This window comes from Delphinapterus leucas, chromosome X, assembly GCF_059928025.1.
Source record: "Delphinapterus leucas isolate spDelLeu-1000000601 "Yukka" chromosome X, BTC_Dleu_Yukka2, whole genome shotgun sequence".
NCBI classification, from domain to species: Eukaryota; Metazoa; Chordata; class Mammalia; order Artiodactyla; family Monodontidae; genus Delphinapterus; species Delphinapterus leucas.
The window spans coordinates 26,772,256-26,792,397 of NC_143150.1; the positions used below are offsets into that span (position 1 = coordinate 26,772,256).

Consider the following 20,142-nt stretch of genomic DNA (forward strand, 5'->3'; position numbering starts at 1 on the left):
TAACTGCACTATTGCAGGGGATTTAGCTTGAGGGGATATATAATCCTTTTCATAGGTGGGTTGCCAAAGTCGTAAATTTCATAAAACTTAAAACCCAACAAACTCACATGTATAGGGACGATGCGCTTAAGAGTCTGACAGGTTGAAGACAGAAATGACGCTTGTTTTATTTTATTGTAACGTCTTTATTGGGGTATAATTGCTCTACAATGGTGTGTTAGCTTCTGCTGTATAACAAAGTGAATCAGTTATACATATACATATATCCCCATGTCTCCTCCCTCTTGCATCTCCCTCCCACTCTCCCTATCCCACCCCTCTAGGTGGACACAGAGCACCGACCTGATCTCCCTGTGCTATGCGGCCGCTTCCCACTAGCTATCGGCTTTACATTTGGTAGTGTATATATGTCCACGCCACTCTCTCACTTCGTCCCAGCTTACCCTTCCCCCTCCCCGTGGCCTCAAGTCCATTCTCTACGTCTGTGTCTTTATTCCTGTCCTGCCCCTAGGTTCTTTAGAACCATTTTTTTCCCCCGCCTGTAGCACTTGTTGTAAAGCTGGTTTGGTGGTGCTGAATTCTCTTAGCTTTGCTTGTCTGTAAAGGTTTTAATTTCTCCCGTCGAATCTGAACGAGATCCTTGCCGGGTAATCTTGGTTGTACATTTTTCCCCTTCATCACTTTAAATATGTCCTGCCACTCCCTTCTGGCTTGCAGAGTTTCTGCTGAAAGATCAGCTGTTGACCTTATGGGGATTTCCTTGTGTGTTATTTGTTGTTTTTCCCTTGCTGCTTTTTTAATATGTTTTCTTTGTATTTAATTTTTGATAGTTTGATTAATATGTGTCTTGGCGTGTTTCTCCTTGGATTTATCCTGTATGGGACTCTCTGTGCTTTCTGGACTTGATTAACTCTTTCCTTTCCCACATTAGGGAAGTTTTCACCTATAATCTCTTCAGATATTTTCTCAGTCCCTTTCTTTTTCTCTTCTTCTGGGACCCCTATAATTCAAGTGTTGGTGAGTTTAATGTCCCAGAGGTCTCTGAGACTGTCCTCAATTCTTTTCATTCTTTATTCTTTATTCTGCTCTGCAGTCGTTATTTCCACTATTTTAACTTCCAGGTCACTTATCCGTTCTTCTGCCTCAGTTATTCTGCTATTGAAACCTTCTAGAGAATGTTTAATTTCATTTATTGTGTTGTTCATCGTTGCTTGTTTCCTCTTTAGTTCTTCTAGGTCCTTGTTAAATGTTTCTTGTATTTTCTCCATTCTATTTCCAAGATTTTGAATCATCTTTACTATCATTACTCTGAATTCTTTTTCAGGTAGACTGCCTATTTCCTCTTGCCTATTTGTTAGGTCTGGTGGGTTTTTACCTTGCTCCTTCATCTGCTGTGTGTTTTTCTGTCTTTTCATTTTGCTTTTCTTACTGAGTTTGGGGTCTCCTTTTCACAGGCTGCAGGTTCGTTGTTCCCGTTGTTTTTGGTGTCTGCCCCCAGTGGCTAAGGTTGGTTCAGTGGGTTGTGTAGGTTTCCTGGTGGAGGGGACTAGTGCCTGTGTTCTGGTGTACGAGGCTGGATCTTGTCTTTCTGGTGGGCAGGACCATGTCCGGTGGTGTGTTTTGGGGTGTCTGTGGCCTTATTATGATTTTAGGCAGCCTCTCTGCTAATGGGTGGGGTTGTGTTCCTGTCTTGCTAGTTGTTTGGCATAGGGTGTCCAGCACTGTAGCTTGCTGGTCGTTGAGTGGAGCTGGGTCTTAGCGTTGAGATGGAGATCTCTGGGAGATTTTCGCCGTTTGATATTACGTGGAGCTCGGAGGTCTCTGGTGGACCAATGTCCTGAACTCGGCTCTCCCACCTCAGAGGCTCAGGCCTGATTCCCGGCTGGAGCACCAAGACCCTGTCAGCCACACGGCTCAGAAGAAATGGTAGAAAAAAAAGAAAGAAAGAAAAATAAAATAAAATAAAATAAAGTTATTAAAATAAAGAATTAAAAAATATTAAAATAAAAAATTTAAAATGTAATTAAAAAAGAAAGAAGAGAACAACCAAACCAATAAACAAATCCACCAACGATAACAAGTGCTAAAAACTAAACTATGATAAACATATAAATCAGAAACTATTCAGTCTCATACAGCAAATCCCAAGACTACAGTTGCTCCCAAAGTCCACCTCCTCAATGTGGGATGATTCGTTGTCTATTCAGGTATTCCACAGATGCAGGGCACATCAAGTTGATTGTGGAGTTTTAATCCGCTGCTCCTGAGGCTGCTGGGAGAGATTTCCCTTTCTCTTCTTTGTTTGCACAGCTCCTGGGGTTCAGCTTTGGATTTGGCCCCGCCTCTGCGTGTAGGTTGCCTGAGGGCGTCTGTTCCTGCCTGGACAGGACGGGGTTAAAGGAGCCGCTGATTCGGGGGCTCTGGCTCACTCAGGCCGGGGGGGAGGGAGGGGCACGGAGTGCGGGGCGGGCCTGCGGCAGCAGAGGCCTGCGTGACGTCGCACCAGCCTGAGGCGCGCCGTGCGTTCTCCCGGGGGAGTTGTCCCTGGATCACGGGACCCTGGCAGTGGCGGGCTGCACAGGCTCCTGGGAGGGCAGGTGGAGAGTGACCTGTGCTCGCACACAGGCTTCTTGGTGGCGCAGCAGCAGCCTTAGCGTTTCATGCTCGTCTGTGGTGTCCACGCTGATAGCTGCGGCTTGTGCCCGTCTCTGGAGCTCGTTTAGGCGGTGTTCTGAATCTCCTCTCCTCGGGCACCGCGAAACAATGGTCTCTTGCCTCTTAGGCAGGTCCAGACTTCTTTCCCGGACTCCCTCCTGGCTAGCTGTGGCACACTAGCACCTTTCAGGCCATGCTCACGCAGCCAACCCCAGTCCTCTCCCTGGGATCTGACCTCCGATGCCAGAGTCTCAGCCATGACGCTTAGTTTAAATGTCATTTAAAACTTTTTTTTTGAGCTGAAAGGCTTATGTTAAAGCTTAATCATCCGATGATCTGATGCAAAACCTAACCCACCTGGAGACTGTGCGTGAGCAGGAGCTTGTTAGCTACAATTTTAAAGCACTTGTTGAAAGCAAGGGAGAGGATGAGAGAGAGTGGGTAGGCAATGCATTGGCGTGTAGTGCATAAGATATTATACGTCATCTGAGAGAAGAGGCAGACGTGACCTGACCCCTCATCCCTGTATCAACCATAAGGTTCTAGTAGCCTTTGGCAGACATGTTGTTTGGAAAGTTTAAATGTGTTGGAGAAAGGAGTGGGACAGAATCAAGTTAGACGATAGGAATATAATTGCTACCTGTTGGGGGCCTGGACTTAAACTGCTTTATTGGCTGTACTCTATGGGATGTTTAATGTCTGCAATTGTTTGGATCTGGAGAAAGGGATGAGGTCTATTTAAATCTCTGCAACAACAAGCAGTGTCACAACAGGATCTCCTCGTTTCTTTACACAGAACAGATGTCCCAGTCTGGATCTCTTGGTTAGGGCTCCCTGTCCTTGGGGAGCTGAGAGAGTTAAAGACAAAGTGAAGGTAAAGGAGTGTCCCTGGAGCTGGGTAAAGACCTCGTGAGACTAAATTTGTTTGGAAATATTTCCCCACCGTGTCTGCTCAGAATGGCAGACTTCCATGCATCATTAATGCTCCTTCCTGGAATTCATATGCCTCATTTGAAAGAGAGGGGTGCTTTTATCAAGCCATCAGCCCTCCTGCCAAAGCCCAGTGCAATCACCTGAAGAACAGAAGAGAATATTTGGCATCTGTTATTTCACCCTTGCTTCTCTGCCTTTTAGCTGGAAGGACAGATCGACTTTCTGTCTTTCTTAATGGAAAACGAATCTATTTTAGGATAGTGACAACTTAAGAGACAATTTCTTCTAGGTAGGGAAATGTCAGCGTGAATAGCATCTGTAAAATTGCCATTTGTCCCAGGAGTGTGAAGGAGTCTGAGGATGCCCAGGGGATGTGACCTGGAATCAGTTGCCCTCCAGCCTCATCTCCATCCCCAAGCTCTCTGCTCTCTTGTAAGCCAGAGGTACCAATCTGGGTAGTATTTTGTCTGTCCTTTCCTATCCTTAGTTCTAAGTGCTAGGAACATAAGGAACATGGCAGCTGCCCACCGGGAGGTGTCCTTTTGTCAATTAGGACCTCAATTTCCTTCCAGCCCTTGTCCTGACTCTCTTTTTCTGTTAGATCATATCTCCTCTCAAAGGGCAGAAACCCTCAGCTGCCTATCTGGGTTTTCACATATTTCAAGTAATAACTAGAGATGTGTATTACATTATCCTGGAGGCCACAGATAAACAGGATGGGTATCTCAGATGGAAAAGCTCATAATCCAACTAGATTGTAAGCCCCTTGAAGGCAGGTAGGATTATCTTCCCATAATTGGACACACTTAGTAAACTGAACCAATGACTCAGTGGACGGAGCACTGGACCAGGAATCATGGAACCTGAGTTATAGTCTAAGCTCTGCCAAGCTGTGTGATTTTGTGACTTTGTCACAATACCTGCCACTATTCCTGTCATCCCCGTCCTATAGCAGGACTTGGTTTCCTGGTTTACCCAATGGGCAGTTCTAATGTTCAGTCCTGGCCAGTCTCCACATTTATGTGTAAAATGAATGAAAAGGTAGGCTAAAGAATATCTAAGAGCCCTGCTAGCAACAAAATGTTTTTAAATGTCCTCTTAAAACACATGCTATTTGGGAACCGTAAAAACTTGTGGTCTGAGGACAACTGCCATGTGGCGATGTTACAGACATTAAGCTCAAACTCAAAACTTCTAAAAGCAGGTGGACAGTTTCAAGTCCATAATGTTCTGAAGAGCTTATATAATGGGGGCACATTGTGTCCTACTGACATTTGTTTCAAAAATAGCCTTCTTAGCGATACAAGGTGGCCCAAACATCAACCTTGATTTGATTTTCTTTAGAGGAGAAAAAAAAAACATTTAGGACTCATCTGAAAAGAGGCTGATTGGCTTCTTTCTTCTTTAAGAAGTTTAATTTATTTTGACTCTTTCTTGAGACTTTATGGCAGATACTGAAATCTCCTTTGCAAAGCTTTTTTCATCTCTGCCTTTCTTCATTATTTTTTCTACTCTGATCTGTTGTACATACTAAAAGTATAAGAGAAAATGCCCTAAAGATAAAGCTGTGTCTATCTGTGTAGTTTTCGTGTTATTGCAAGAAATACTTCCATGTTCTCCATCCTTTTGCTTATTAAGCACTTAGGGAAGTCACCGGGGGTGGGGGTTTGCCCTCTTTTTCTTAAGCAACTTGCAAACCATAGGAGACCAGGCCTGCCAGAAATGAATGCCTGTTTTCACTTTTCTCCATTTCTATCAATGACAGAGAAGTTGCAAACTTCCCAATGCCGAAAGATGAAATCTTCTAAATGAAGAGGAAGACTCACTTAGCTTAGATCATCCTCCCTTACAGACAGCCCTCGCTCTAAGCATGAGAAGAACGTCCATTTTTCATAGCCACACGTCTTAGAGGAAAGTGGAACTTGGCAGTCCACTCAAATAGGTTGGTTTGTTCTCGGTTCCTGGGAATCACCTTGTGTTATAATCTCAGAAAGCACCAGACACTTGTTCTAGGTCAGGGGAGGGAGGAGGACATTTCTGTAAGAGCCTTCCCTGGCTATTGCTTTTATCTTTAGTAGAAAGAACTGGGTGAAAAAGATGGGTTGGCTCCTCCAGGAGAATTTTTACCTATTCAGCAGTAGAGAGTTGGTTTCTAAATTACCAAACAAATATGGGACTTGCTAATTCTCAAGCTCCCTCACTCACACATACACAAACTGGAAAGAGGAAGAGAATGTGGAGATTACGTCGGTGCAGTACAGAGGACATGCCAGAGGAGAAACCAAAATCCACTGAGAAAGCTGGTCTTTGTCTGAACAATGTCAAGAAATTTGCTTTGCTCTTCAGCACTGTGTTTAATGTCCTGTGCAGTGACAGGAGGGCACTGAGCTATTTACACAGTGTGACAGGCTTTCTCTTGAGACAGTAGAACGCTATGGCAATTGAGACATAATGGGCTGGTAGAGCCCATGCCAGTTACTCTGCCCTAGTGAAAACAGCCCCTAAATTCCTTGTCAGGTTTATGTGGCCAAATACTCTTCCCCCCAGAATGGCTAAGGCACCAAGGGCCTTTGCAATATGTTTCAGCTATCTTTTAGGATGGGATGGGTCTGCAACACTTGGCTGTTAGGCGGTATGCGGCAACGGTTAAAGAACACACGCTTCATAGTCAGAGACCTGGGTTCATATCACTGTGTCAGAACAAGCTGTTGGCCTTGACATGAGACTTCACCTCTCTAGGTTTCAGTTTTTCTCGTCTGTAGAGTGATGTTAACAATGTTTTGAGGATTGAGTTACATAGTGCTTGTAAAGCACTTGGCACAATGCCTGGCGACCAGTAAATATGCAACAAATGGTAGCTAATAAGAATAAGAATATTATAGGATTACCTCTCACCATGAACTCAATTTAATGGGTATTGGCTGGGCATTATTATGTGCCACCAGGCATTCATTCATTAAAGCAAAAAGTGAGTATCTCCTATGTACCAGGTAATGTGCTAAGAGCAGGGGAGAGCTGTGAGCAAGACGGGACATCTTAGAGCCCGAGTGTTGGGCAGATTAGGGACAGGAAGTAGAAGAAGACTTGATCACCAACTTGTAAAGAGGTTACAGCTGTGTCAAGATGGTTCCGAGCTTCTCAGGTTTCTCAGAAAGCATGATGGGTGCTCTGTCCCTTCTTCAGCCCCTCTCTCTGGCCTTAGAAGTTCTTCTTGCTCATAACTGGGTTCACTTGCATCTTATCTGCAATTCAGCCCTGCCCCAGTTCCCAGGACCAGCCTTGACCCAAGACAGGGTCCAGCCCCACAGCTGGGGGCTAAGGTTCAAATCGCCTTGCAGCTTGTGTGACTGGAAGATGGCGCCTTGGTTTTGATACTTGAGGTCCAGTCTCATTTTAAGCCTTAATTCCCTTTGTGTGCCCTTATTTTTAGAAATGAGCTTCTGCCTTTGTGCCTGTTCCTTAGGACCTGTTCCAAAAACTTATTTAGCGACCCCAGTACTATCTTACGATTGGAGAGCTATACCTTATTCTTGTTAATTCCTGTCTCAAGCGCTAGAGTCCTTATCCTAAACCTCAGTCCAATAGCTAACTTGTGGACATTTGCTTCTTGCCAGACTCTTCTCAATATATCCACCCCCTAAATTCCTCTCCTTCCCCTAACCTGTTGTTTAGACAGGGACTGGTGGTTGCAAGTAACCTTTGTCTGTTAGAACTAAACCTCTGCCACTGCCACCTGCACTTGGGTTAGTTTTCTAAGGACTGGTTCACCCAATGGGTGGTTCTTATGTCCAGTTTCGTTTATTTCCATATGCCTCATTGGGTGGCCCAAGAGCTGACCTTCCCAATCAGAGGCCAAAACCTTTTAAAGCTAAGCCCCTGAGGAGCTCTGAAGATACTACTGTACCCCTTTTAAAAAGCCCTAACTATTAGTATAATTCTTTTGTACTTCGCCCATGGGCAAGCCCTTGGCAGAGACATTCTGTTCATTCATTAATTCATTCAAGATATATTTATTGGACTTCCATTATGTGTCAGGCCATGGCATATTGAAATGACTCAGATATGGCTTCTGTTTTCAAGGAGTTCATAGACTAGTTGGGACAGCTAAACTTGAAAACAGATCGTTATAATAGAGGTTCAAAAGTACTATGAGAGGGCTTCCCTGGTGGCGCAGTGGTTGAGAGTCCGCCTGCCGATGCAGGGGACCACGGGTTCGTGCCCCGGTCCGGGAAGAGCCCACGTGCCGCGGAGCAGCTGGGCCCGTGAGCCATGGCCGCTGAGCCTGCGCGTCCGGAGCCTGTGCTCCGCAACAGGAGAGGCCACAACAGTGAGAGGCCCGTGTACCGCAAAAAACCAAAAAAAAGTACTATGAGAAAGCAAAAAAAATACTATAAGGAAGCAAAAAGCAGGGGCAGCTAACCAGATTGCAGGTGGGTAAATGGGATTAGGGAAGGCTTCCTGAAAGAGGTGACACCTCTGAGTTCTGAAGGACTGGTAGGTGGTGTTAGCCAGCTGAAGAGAGGTGAAGGTCCTTCCAGGCCTGTCTTCAGGGAACAATGCATACTTTGCTATAGCTGGAACATTGAGTGTGAAGGAGGAAGAGGACCAGATGAAACTAGAGAGGTAGGTGGGGGCCAGGTGACAAAGTGCCTTCTTTGCCATGCTAAGGAATTTGAATTTTATCCTGATTTCTAAAGTGAGAAACTACAATAATGTGGATTTGATTTGCCAGGGTAAGAGCAGAGGCAGGGAAACCAAGTAAAGACTGTCAAATAGTTGCTTGAACCGTAACTAAGATGATGATGGTGGGAATGAAGAGTGTATCTGGATTTGAGAGACAGAAAAGTAGAATTGATAGGATATGGTGACTGACTGGATATGAGGGGAGCGATGAGGAAAGATGACCTGGTTGCTTAGGCAACTAGGTGGGTGGTGATTCTGCTGCCTGAGACAGGGAACACAGAAGGAACAGATTTTCAATAGAGGGCAGGCTGTACTTAATGTTGCCAGATAAAGTTCTCCAAGTCTACTTTCCTTTTAGTAAAATAATCCTGTTGCCCAAAGGATGCTATTGACAAGCTGCCTTTACAGAATTCAACTGTAGAATAAAACGTTTTTCATACAGATCATATGAAAACTATACAATTGGATAAATACTGCACTTGAAAGTTAAATTCCTCTATCTTTATTTGTTGGAAGGCATAGAAATAAATGAAAACAGAGTCGAAAAAAACTTACCCCATAGACAAGTTCCCCAACCATGCCGTTCCATATTTTAGTCTCCGGATCCCTTGCACCGTATTTCCCATCACCGACAATGGACAATTTGTATTTGATCCTTACATGTTTGGCTATTTCATAGGCTAAGTCTACACAATAGCCTTCGTATCGCTCATTTCCTTCCAGTTGCTCATGATTCTTCTTATACATTACGTATGGTGATTCCTTTGAGACCAGAAGCAAGATCAAAGGATTACTCCTATACATTTTTCTAAGAGATAATAAATGTAATAATGAAGTTTTGTTCCCCTGTGGCTATTGAGGTTTGGTGTGTTAAGAGAGCCTTTAAAAATGATTGCTTAATAAGTAGAAGAGCCTCAATCGACTGTTCATGGGGGCACATATTCCTTGGAGTCCTTAATTGATGATTTAAGGAAATAGAGAAGAATTTAAGTTCTTTTTGAGAGTTTGAAAGAACCAGTTTCCACCTGTAAAGTCTTTGATTTAGTCAAGTTGGGCAGAGGTATTTCTTTTAGTTACACGAAGGTTAACTGCCTTTGATTTCTTGGGATTTACTATGTAAGAACCATAGCCAGCCCTGGCAAGCCCTAGGGAAGCACTGTGATCTTTGTGAGGTCAGAGTCTGTGGCTTATTCATTTTTATATCCTCAGGGCCTAGTACAGTACCTAGGACAAAGTGAGTGTTTGATAGGCATGTTTAAATGAAAGAGAAACTTCAGCTGAATCTCCATTTAATTAATCACAATTTCAGACCTACTCATTTTCAGGCATATTCATTTTTAACCCGGGTTTGTACTTCGTTCAGTAATGAAACATACCAGGTTTTAGAAAAGCATTTGAAAATAAGTGGAAATACTATTTCGCATCCCAGTAGTGCTTTTGGTTTTTCAGAAAAGCTTTGCATGGTGAATATTGCCTTGAAACGTCTTATGACATGGATAGGAGATTATTATGACGACCATTCCATAAGTTAAAAAATAACACAACCTGAGGCTCAGAGAAGTTGTGATTTGCACCGTTAAACTCAGGTTAGTGGTAGACCTAATATTAGAACCCTGACCTACTCTTTCCTCCATATAACGCTAGCTCCCCCACAATGAAGAATTACATTTCAAGTCCAGATGAAGCATCAGTCCATGAGGGTAACAAGGAGGATAACAAGATCTAAAACTATTGCGAATTCCTATTCTTTTTCTTCATTTAAATGACATTCTGTTCCTCATCATGGCAAGACATTTCGAAAGATTCCTAAGCTGACCTGTTGGAAGTTTCCACTGTTTGAACTTGAGGTCTTTCCTACTGGCTGAATAATGCTTTTCAGAAGACAGAAGTCTTGCTGTACAGAAAGCCCACCTACCTTCCATCCATACTTACCAGAATGGTGGTTACTACTATGGTCCGGTTCTCTGCAGATGCACTGTCATTGCTGATTTGCTGATCTGAGAAAGGCACAAACCTTTCATACTCATTCCAGTAGCCAGCCTAGAAAGAGCAGACATTTGACCTGGTTGCCTATTTTTCAGTCAAAAAGTGCTGCACGAAATTCAAGTGCTGTAGTAGAATGAAACCTTTTTGTAGTTGCTTGAGCAACAGATGTGCTGTTCCTTCACCCTGGGGGTTCCCATCCCCACCTTGCTTTTACTGATATTTGGTAAGAATAAGTTAGCCCACTGTAGAATTATCAGCCTTTTTGATTCTTTAAACTCAGCAGAAAAATTCTTTCCTTAAAACTGTAGGAGAGCTGGGTGGGCAATCAGTTGAGTATCCTGTAGAAATGGTACAAGATATTTTATGTTCTAAGGTTTTATTAAGTAACTACTAAATTCCCACTTCCGGACTAACTCACTATTAGTATGATAGACGCAAAGTGGTTATTATGAAATTTAGCTGTAGGGAAAGGTACTTTGTCCAGAGTCGTTTTGGTGGGTGAGTTGGCAAAATGGAGAGATTACCTACTTTCCAATTCTTTTGCTAAAATCATGTGTATCTTGGCAGCTTCTGTTTAAATAACATGCTATAAAATTTGTAATTCCTTCCCTGTATTGTAGGAAGCTGTTAATTAATCTTGAGTCTACCACTTTTAAAGGACCAGCCTCAGAGGGAAATAACTTTTAAAATGTGTAGATGGAGCACTTTGATTACAAAACAGCTCTGCATCGTATCTACACTATTCACCAAACGGAAAGGCAAACATGATGTGTGGGAATTTGCTTTGGGTGTGTTTCCTAACACCTATTTCCTTGCATCTGAGGGCTGTCACTTTCTGAGAGATTTTTTATTTGGATATCTGTTTGGGTTACTTACCTTCCGAGAGCCAGTGACTTTCATTTCATACACATCGATGGTATAATTTGTCCTACGTCCGTAAGTGTCAAATTGGATGTTTCCAGTCATTCCTTGTACTTGCACCTGGTAGAAAGGGAAAAATGTAAAATTTAAAAATAGCACCACATTATTGCCTTTTTGGTTTTTGCGATGAGGTCCGCTGACAGATCTTGGAATCTTGGAGAATGTTTATCTTGAGCCATTGAGCTATAGCCACCAGATCAGTCTATACAGATCTTCATTTCCTCTGCAGTATTTCCTAAGTATGCCTTTCAGTTAATGAAGCTTTGAGTGGGTGTGACAGGCAGTTTCTTATATGATACAGTGAGGGCCCTACCGCTACTTTTTCAAGGACCTGAAATTTCTTTCTTTTTTTTTTTAAATACTTAACTTTCTCTTTATTTACTGGTTTTCAGAATAAAAATCTTTCATAGAATTGTCTAAAGGTAACCCATGTTTTTAGTAGTATTATCAACTCATAGATTTAAATGTATTTTGTGTATTTCAATCCCTTTTTTTTAAACTGATTTTTTAAAATTAACTTTTATTGCAGTATGGTTGCTTTAGAATGTTGTGTTAGTCTCTACTGCACAACAAAATGAATCAGCCATACACATACAGATATCCCCTCCCTTTTGGACTTCCCTCCCATTTAGGTCACCACAGTGCATTAAGTAGAGTTCCCTGTGCTATACAGTGTGTTCCCATCAGTTGTCTATTTTATACATAGTATCAATAATGCATATGTGTCAATCCCAGTCTCCCAATTCCTCCCACCCCACTCCCTTCCCCCTTGGTATCCATACATTTGTTCTCTACATCTGTGTCTCTGTTTCTGCTTTGCAACTAAGATCACCTATACCATTTTTCTAGATTCCAAGGAACCTGAAATTTCTACCATTCGTCTTTTCTGAAGGGAGTTGCCTGAAGAGTATTCTTAACTAGGATAATGCGTTCTTCTGAACTGTGAGTTCCACTATTCCCAACATCCAAACATAAACCAGCTTCAGTAACGTGGGCTCTGGAGCTCCTGGATTCATACTGTAACTTCATCACTTACTAACTGTATGACCTTGGGGATGTTCCTTAATGCTTTTGTACCTCAGTGTCCTAATCTGTAAAGTGGGAAATCCTAGTAGCACCTGTCCCATGGAGTTGCTAGGAGGATTAAATGAGTTATACATATGTAGTGTTTAGATCAGTGTCTGGCATGTAGTGAGCATTGCAATACATGCTAGCTCTATTAATAATAATAATTATTAATCAAAATGAATTTAGTTCTGTTTCTTGAGGGGTTTACACATTTATCAGCTACCATAGTAACAGGGATGAGTTTTTCCTCTTATTTAACCTATGCCCAGTTCCAGACAGGTAGTGGAGAGCTAGGCCATGGAGGGATAATCCAATAGACTGATGAAATTTGTTAAGTCTAGGGAATCAGGAGTATTGAATACTATATAAAACAGATAGAGGTACTAGAATAGCCCAGACACCTAGTTGGGAGGCCAAATGCAGATGCATGTATGCCACAATTTTTCCTGGGTCTGGGCCCCGTGTTATGAATTAATATGAGGCCATCTCCACTGGGTGGAGAGATTTCCTTACCTGTTTTACAGTTCAAGGACACTGGATGAAAGACCCTCTATAAATATGTCATTATTGTTACCCACTTGAATTACTTATCTGGTGAGTATGGGTCAAGGAATTTGCTTCAAAGAAAAAGAATCTGTCACTCTCCCAAGATGAGAGAATGGAATACTTTTTCATCTCTTATAGAAAAGTGACAAGCTGTTTGTTAAGCAAGTGAGAAGCGGTAATGGGCTTGTGCTGCAGAAGAGAAAATTGATGGCAAATAGTAGGGAGCATCTTTTTAAAGGGAACGGGGCTTGTTCGCCACCAGTAGGAGACCATGGAATATCTGTTGAAGGAGAAATGCTCCAATGTGACTCCCTGAAGACAAGATGAGTGTCCTACTAAGTGAACAAACCTAAGCACTACTGTCAGCTTAGGCTTGCAGAGAAGGTGACGTCATGCTTCTGGCTAAAGAAAAGGTCCTTTGTTGAGAAAGAAATTGCTTATCCAGCAGGATGGGTCTGATGCATACTGTGGTGCATGAAGGGTTCTTTACACTCTATTTTGGGCACTGAATTGTAGGAGAGGAGATAGGCAGGGTAGAGACACTGGCAGAGGAAATTATTAAGGAAATCCTTTGTTAGTGAAAATAGCAAAGTCTTCAGTCTCATTAAGAATTGTATATTTCTGAAGATTCAGCCTATCTGAGCATGATCTGCAAACTGGACAGTAGCCTAAGCTGATTAGAACTTTTGGTGAGCAGAAGTCGAATTGGACTACCATTCAGAGACAAGTCTATTTTTAAGGATGTGAATGTCAGTGACAGTTTCCCACCATCCCATCTGGGATCCCTTCTTTAATCCTCTCCACCCCGCACCTCAGTCTATATTAGGTGCTTCTCCTCTGGGTTCCCATAGCATTCCGTGTGGAGCGTCACCATAACATTTTAATCATCTATGTATTTCTAGCTCCCCTGCTAGATTGGGAGCACCTCAAGATGAAAGACATTTTTTTTCTGTGTTCTCAGCAACTAATCCAGAGCCTGGGATAGAGCAGGTGTTCAATAAATGTTTACTGAACAAGTTGACAAGTTTCGATGACTTAGAATTGTGACATACTTCCATCGATGGATTGTAAGGGTGATGATTACCCAATCTGCAAGTAGCTTTAAGGTTTTTAAAAGCATTTGTTTACATATTAGCAATTTAAATTTGAGCTCCCCTCATCTTATTTCATGTTTGCATTTTAACTTGGAGCCTGATACATAGTCCTTGGTGCTCAACAAATATTTGTTTAATGAATGGTGTGATTATTTATTCATTAAAACAGGCCCCTTAGGAGACTCTTTCAGGTAATGATTTTGTTTGCCAGATTTCTTTGAAGGAAGAGAATGATTGACTGAGCAGCAATTATGTGCTTGTCACAATGAGGGATGCTTTTACATCATGTATCCTCACTTTTAGTTAACTTAAATAAAATGGGATTTCTTTTAATATGGTAAAAACCTTTAGTACTTCAGACCACCCTCTCTTGCAGTCCTCTGAAAAGTGGAGTTTCACTGATCATTTGTCACAAGGCAACATGTACTTTTGGCAGAGGCTGATACTTTCCAGCCTCTCTGAAGCCTTAGAAAGAGGCTGGCCTATGGAAAGAGGGAAAGCATCCTTTCTGTTGAGTGTTTGATCATGAGGGCCTGGGGAGGAAGGTTACTTACCTGGCTTACAGCTTGAGCTATATCAGTGAGTTAGACATGTGGAAACTTTGTGCAATAATATGATCAATCTAATGTTTTTCTTGCCAAATTCATTTCTTGTCCTTCACTCTGGCAGCCAGTTTTGTATTTGGGGAAAAGAGTCATTTGTGTCATGAATGGGAAGTCAATCGAAGACGCTGGTACTTGCCCCTTGAGGTTTTGATGAAAACTCCTTTTGGTTCACTCTGAGGGAGTTTTATATTTCACTCATCATTATGTTTCACCTGACAATACAAATCTTGTAACAGCTATGAAGGTTGAATCTAATTAACTGTTCTTCAAAAATTGTGCAGTGCTACCTCCATAAAACTACACTTAGGGCATTTGTTAGGGAACTGACATAATGACATAAAAATCTGCATGATGGGAGAATGAGTCATATCTCTTTCTTGGAGAGAGACACAGTGGCTACTAACCCCTTTCTACTGAATGCTTCCAACTTGGCAAATTTAAGGCAGCAGTAAGAGAGCCAGCTACACAAAACGATGTACATTATGAGGCCATTACAGATTCCTGGTTGCTGGGTTGTGCACAGAATTATCTTATCATTGCCTATCTCTTTGTTGATTTGGATGTTCTAAACATCAGGATAATTAAAGAAGTAGAAATAAGAGAGTCTTGTACTCTCCAAGTACTCTCTTATTTTAATGCATGCAGGCGTGTGTAGCTTAAAGCAAAATATTCAGGAAAGAGCTCTTGCTTGGAAAGCTACACTGAATGGGCCATGCTACTCCTAGTGTAAATAATGGAATCTGTTCAAAGGATACTGCTCAAAGCCTTAAATGCTCTCCCACCCAGTAAATACTAAAAACAAGTGACCTATTTGACTCTCTGCCCATTGATTCCTTGTACTTTCCTTCAGGCTTTTTCTCTAGGGCATTGGGGAAATAACTCTTAAGTAGGCCTAGAATGGACTGTGTTCCTGCATTTCACCATGTAGAATAGTATAAAGGTTCTTTTTGACAAATAGAAATACTATCACACTGGCTCAGTTCCACAGTCCATCCAGGCTAATAATTTGTCTGATGAGCCAGAGGATGCTGGTAATGTCTACCCTGAAGTTAGGAGTTTCCTAGAGAATATCCCAGTTCCCCTAAGCAACACAATTTTCTGGAAAGTCTGAATTTTTTGAAGCCATTTACATGTTCAATCCATAACTTTCAAGGGTACTGAGTTTGATTTACTATCCCCACTTTAGTACAGAGCTAAATATTCATTTGCCCTAAATTTACCATTTCTCAAGCTTCAAGGAAGAATCTTCCAGTTTTAGATTTCTGGATTTTGGTGAATAAATATCGATGCTTATCTTTCTGTACACTTTGAACATTCTACAGACTCTGATCCTATTCCCTTTAGGTTATCTTTTCTCAAGATTGAGGTCTTACTCTCTTTGTGTCTTTATAAGGTGCCCCCAACCGAATAACCCACTGTGGTCATTACCATTTTCAGAGCTCTCTCGATATCAATTCCTTGACTCCAGGGCACAGCAGGGTTTGCTAAGCAGTCTCCAGCACTGCCTCTCCGGGACACATCCACTCGCTGCCTCCTCAGATAGCGGAAAGCTTCTGCTATGACCAGTATCGCATCGTGCGTCAACGCAGATGTGTACTGAAATGGATGTATGGAAAACAAGATATCATGACAAACGATGCCCCCAAAACTTGCCTCGTTTCTTATAATTTTCATTCATCTCCAACTCTTGCTCTATGAAGTCACCCTCTTAATTACTTGAATCAAGAGATCTCTCTGGGCACGCCTGACTTTGATCCATTCTAGAATGATGCATCTTACCTCATGTGTGCACATGTTAAGATTATTAAGATCAAATGGCTCAAGGGAATCTCTCTTACTCTCAATACTGTGTTTCGTATTGAGTGAGTGACTGCTAAAAGGCCAGCTCCTTTATAGAGAGCAAAATATGTGGGAAGTGAAAGGATGGCATATGTAGATTGGAAAGGAAACGGCATATCCTAAAGCAAGATTGAGTTATCGCTGTTTGTAATAGAAAATTCAGATCTGGTGTTTACTTAGGGGAAAGTGGAAATAACTAAGTTAGACAGCTTGAAATTAATTTGGAGGGAAACATTAATCATTTCTGTCTGGACCACGTTTCTGGTGAACTAGGACCTCTGGCCAGCAATAAATCAGTTTTTGTTTCCTTGGGAGAGCAAAATCCAAAGCTGGTTTTTGACTGTAGAAAATTACAGTTGTTATTGAGTTTTAAATCTGATAACATTGACAATTCATAGGCAATACTTCGTGATGCTACCTTTTTCAGGCAAGAACACTTACTTTCTATTTCTTGGATATACTGTGCTGATACACTGTACTAAGGATGAGGCCTGTCATTTAATACAAGGGATTTGATTTTCTGCAATTTGACATGGTGGATGCCTTTTCATTAATGAATCAACAAAGTGTGATTAAAATTAGCTGGCCCCTGTTTTGCAGGGGTGACAAATACTGGTAGAATACAGAATTCTGTTGATTTCTAAAAAAAAAAAAAAAAAAAAAAAAAATGAAGCAAAATGCCCTGGGGGGAATTTTCTGCCTATATAGTGTGTCCCAATACAACTGTGAATGAACGCATTGTCATCTTTACAACTATCAATTTACTTTTCTGACGTTTCTCGTGTTACTTTTCTTTCAGGGCCAAGTCATCAAGTATGACTGTAACAGGGGGCATAAGCTCTTTCATGAAAAAAAAAATATCTGTGTCTGCCCGTGCTAGCACTACATAAAGCCAACATGGTGGTGATTTTTTTTTCCAGCTGACTGCATAAACTGTCGGCAATCTTAATGTAGTCCTTTCCAAGCCATGCCAAAATAGCTATTTAATTTTCTACTTTTTCAGCTTCTACGGACTAATGTGTGACCATCTAAAAAAAAAAAAAGACCCCAAAGGAAATGTTCATAAAATATAGAATAAATTAAGCATCAGGATTTTAATCTCTAGACAATTTTATTTCCTAATCAAAAATATTGTACATAATTTTTTAACATGGGCTTTTTGTCTGTTTGATATAGAGACAGGTTCCATAATGACTAGTACAAGTCAAAGTAATCCGAAAGTTGTAACCACCTATTTAAGTATTTCGTTTTCTTAAGCTGTTTGAAGGGTTTTGCTTATAAGCCTGAACATTTCTTCTCAGTAAGTTCTAAGAACTTTACATAACACATATCATGAGTTACCAATGAATAATCCAGAGCTGAGATTGTCTTCCTTCTCTTTTGTACACCTCTACAACTTCTGAACAGGCATAAATGACTGTGTAGCACCCTTTTCATACTTTTACTCTTGTCCATTTTTTGTGCCTAGCATAGTGCCTGACATTGTGTAGGTAACCCATAAAATATTGAATAAATGAGTTTTTTTCCTCTACCTATTGCCTGCTAAATCTAAGGATGGCAAAACAGCAGATAGGCAGTTGTATGAAAATATAAATTAATATAAGCTCACCTAAATGTAGTGGGCAGATTTAGTCCATAAAAAAAAAGATTTGACTCATCAAAGAAATGCAAATCAAAACCCAAGTGAGGGACTTCCCAGGTGGCACAGTGGTTAAGAATCCACCTGCCGACGCAGGGGACACGGGTTCGAGCCCTGGTCCGGGAAGATCCCACATGCCGCGGAGCAACTAAGCCCGTGCGCCACAACCACTGAGCCTGTGCTCTAGAGCCCGCGAGCCACAACTACTGAGCCTGGGAGCCGGAGCTACTGAAGCCCGCACGCCTAGAGCCCTTGCCCTGCAACAAGAGAAGCCACTGCAATGAGAAGCCTGTGCACTGCAATGAAGAGTAGCCCCCGCTCGCCGCAACTAGAGAAAGCCCGCGCGCAGCAACGAAGACCCAACGCAGCCAAAAATAAATAAATAAATAAGATGAATAAATTAAAAAAAAACAAAAAAAAACCCCACAATGAGATAGTACCTCACACCTGTCAAAATGGCTATTATCTGGGGCTTCCCTGGTGGCGCAGTGGTTGAGAGTCCGCCTGCCGATGCAGGGGACACGGGTTCATGCCCCGGTCTGGGAGGATCACACATGCCATGGAGCGGCTGGGCCCGTGGGCCATGGCCGCTGAGCCTGCGCATCCGGAGCCTGTGCTCCGCAACGGGAGAGGCAACAACAGTGAGAGGCCCACGTAACGGAAAAAAAAAAAAAAAAAGCTATTATCAAAAAGACAAGAAACAACAAGCATTGATGAAGATGTGGAGAAAAGGGAACCCTCGTGCACTGTTGATAGGAATGTAAATTGGCACAGTCACTGTGGAAAACAATAGGGAGGTTCCTGAAAAAATTAAGAATAGAACTACTATATGATCCAGCAATTCCACTCCTGGGTATCTATCTGAAGGAAATAAAATCACTGTCTCAAAGAGATATCTGCACCCCCATGTTCATTGCAGCATTATTTACAATAGTGAACACATGGAACAAACCCGTGTTCATCAAATCATCAAATGATGAATGGATAAAGAAAGTGATATACACCCACACATATATACATATATAAAGTCATGTCAATTATATTTCAATAAAAATATATATGCACACACAGACACACATACAATGGAATATTATTCAGCCATAAAAAGAAATCCTGCCATTTGTGACACACAGATGGACCTTGAGGGCATTATGCTAAGTGAGGTAAGTCAGACAGAGAAAGACAAATACTGTATGATCTCACTTATACGTGGAATCCAAAAAAAAAAAAAAACTCATAGAAACAGAGAACAGAATGGTGGCTGTCAGAGGTCAAGGCTGGGGAATAGGGAAAATGAATGAAGGTGGTCAAAAGGTATAATCTTCCAGTTATAAGTTCTGGGAATGTAATGTATAGCATCGTGATTATAGTTAACAATCCTGCACTGTAGTTTTTGAAAGTTGCGAAGAGAGTAGATCTTAAAAGTTCTCATCATAAGAAAAAATTTGTAGCTGTGGCGGTGATAGATGTTAACTGAACTTATTGTGGTGATCATTTTGCAATACATACATACATCACATCAGTATGTGGTATACTTAAGAGTAATACAATGTCAATCATATCTCAATAAAAAATAAAATCATCATCTTAAAAAAATGATTTGACTACAAAGGATTCCTCATAGGAATTGTGACCATATTTACTGAAACATATGAGGACACCTGGAAAAATCTGGCATGTGTAATGTAATCACTACAACTACAGAGGATCACTTAGCTAGTGAGTGGCTTAAATTAATACAAAAAGATGTTTAACTTACGACTTTTCTAGAACATACCAATTGCATAAAGTAAGGTCCCACTTGTATTGTGTTGATGTGACCCATTCAGGGTGGACCTGCGTAGGTGATTCAGAATGTGTCTCTTTTCTATGTCCCATTGTTCCTCCTTCTTCTATTCTTGCCAGGGAGGAAGGATATGAGGATGGGTATCTTGAAACCATGAGAAAGGAAATGTCCCCTCCCCTTTCCTTTTTTAGGGAGGGGCCTTGAGCCTTGACTCTGCTTTGATCCCTCCTCTTGATCACAAGGATCCCACAGCCATGGCACATACATACTTTCACGTACGTATCAGGAAGAAAGAATTTAAAGTCTGTTTCATACTTGGATCAATGCACTGAGGGAATGGGTTACTTAAAAAAAATACATTGGAAGGATCCTTTGTGTAACATGAAT

General features: G+C 41.6%; 1 protein-coding gene across 2 annotated transcripts in view; it reads right to left on the bottom strand.

Annotated features, from left to right (window-relative positions):
• The window catches only part of GRIA3 (glutamate ionotropic receptor AMPA type subunit 3), a 282,525-nt gene that overhangs the window by 67,052 nt on the left and 195,331 nt on the right, over positions 1 to 20,142 (bottom strand). For both annotated transcript variants that reach the window (XM_089904122.1, XM_022561870.3), the window contains exons 7-10: positions 15,920 to 16,087; positions 11,134 to 11,238; positions 10,204 to 10,311; positions 8,827 to 9,033 (exon numbers count right to left, since the gene is read on the bottom strand). In XM_089904122.1, the coding sequence (XP_089760248.1) occupies positions 8,827 to 9,033; positions 10,204 to 10,311; positions 11,134 to 11,238; positions 15,920 to 16,087 (588 nt within the window). The remainder of the gene's footprint in view (positions 1 to 8,826; positions 9,034 to 10,203; positions 10,312 to 11,133; positions 11,239 to 15,919; positions 16,088 to 20,142) is intronic.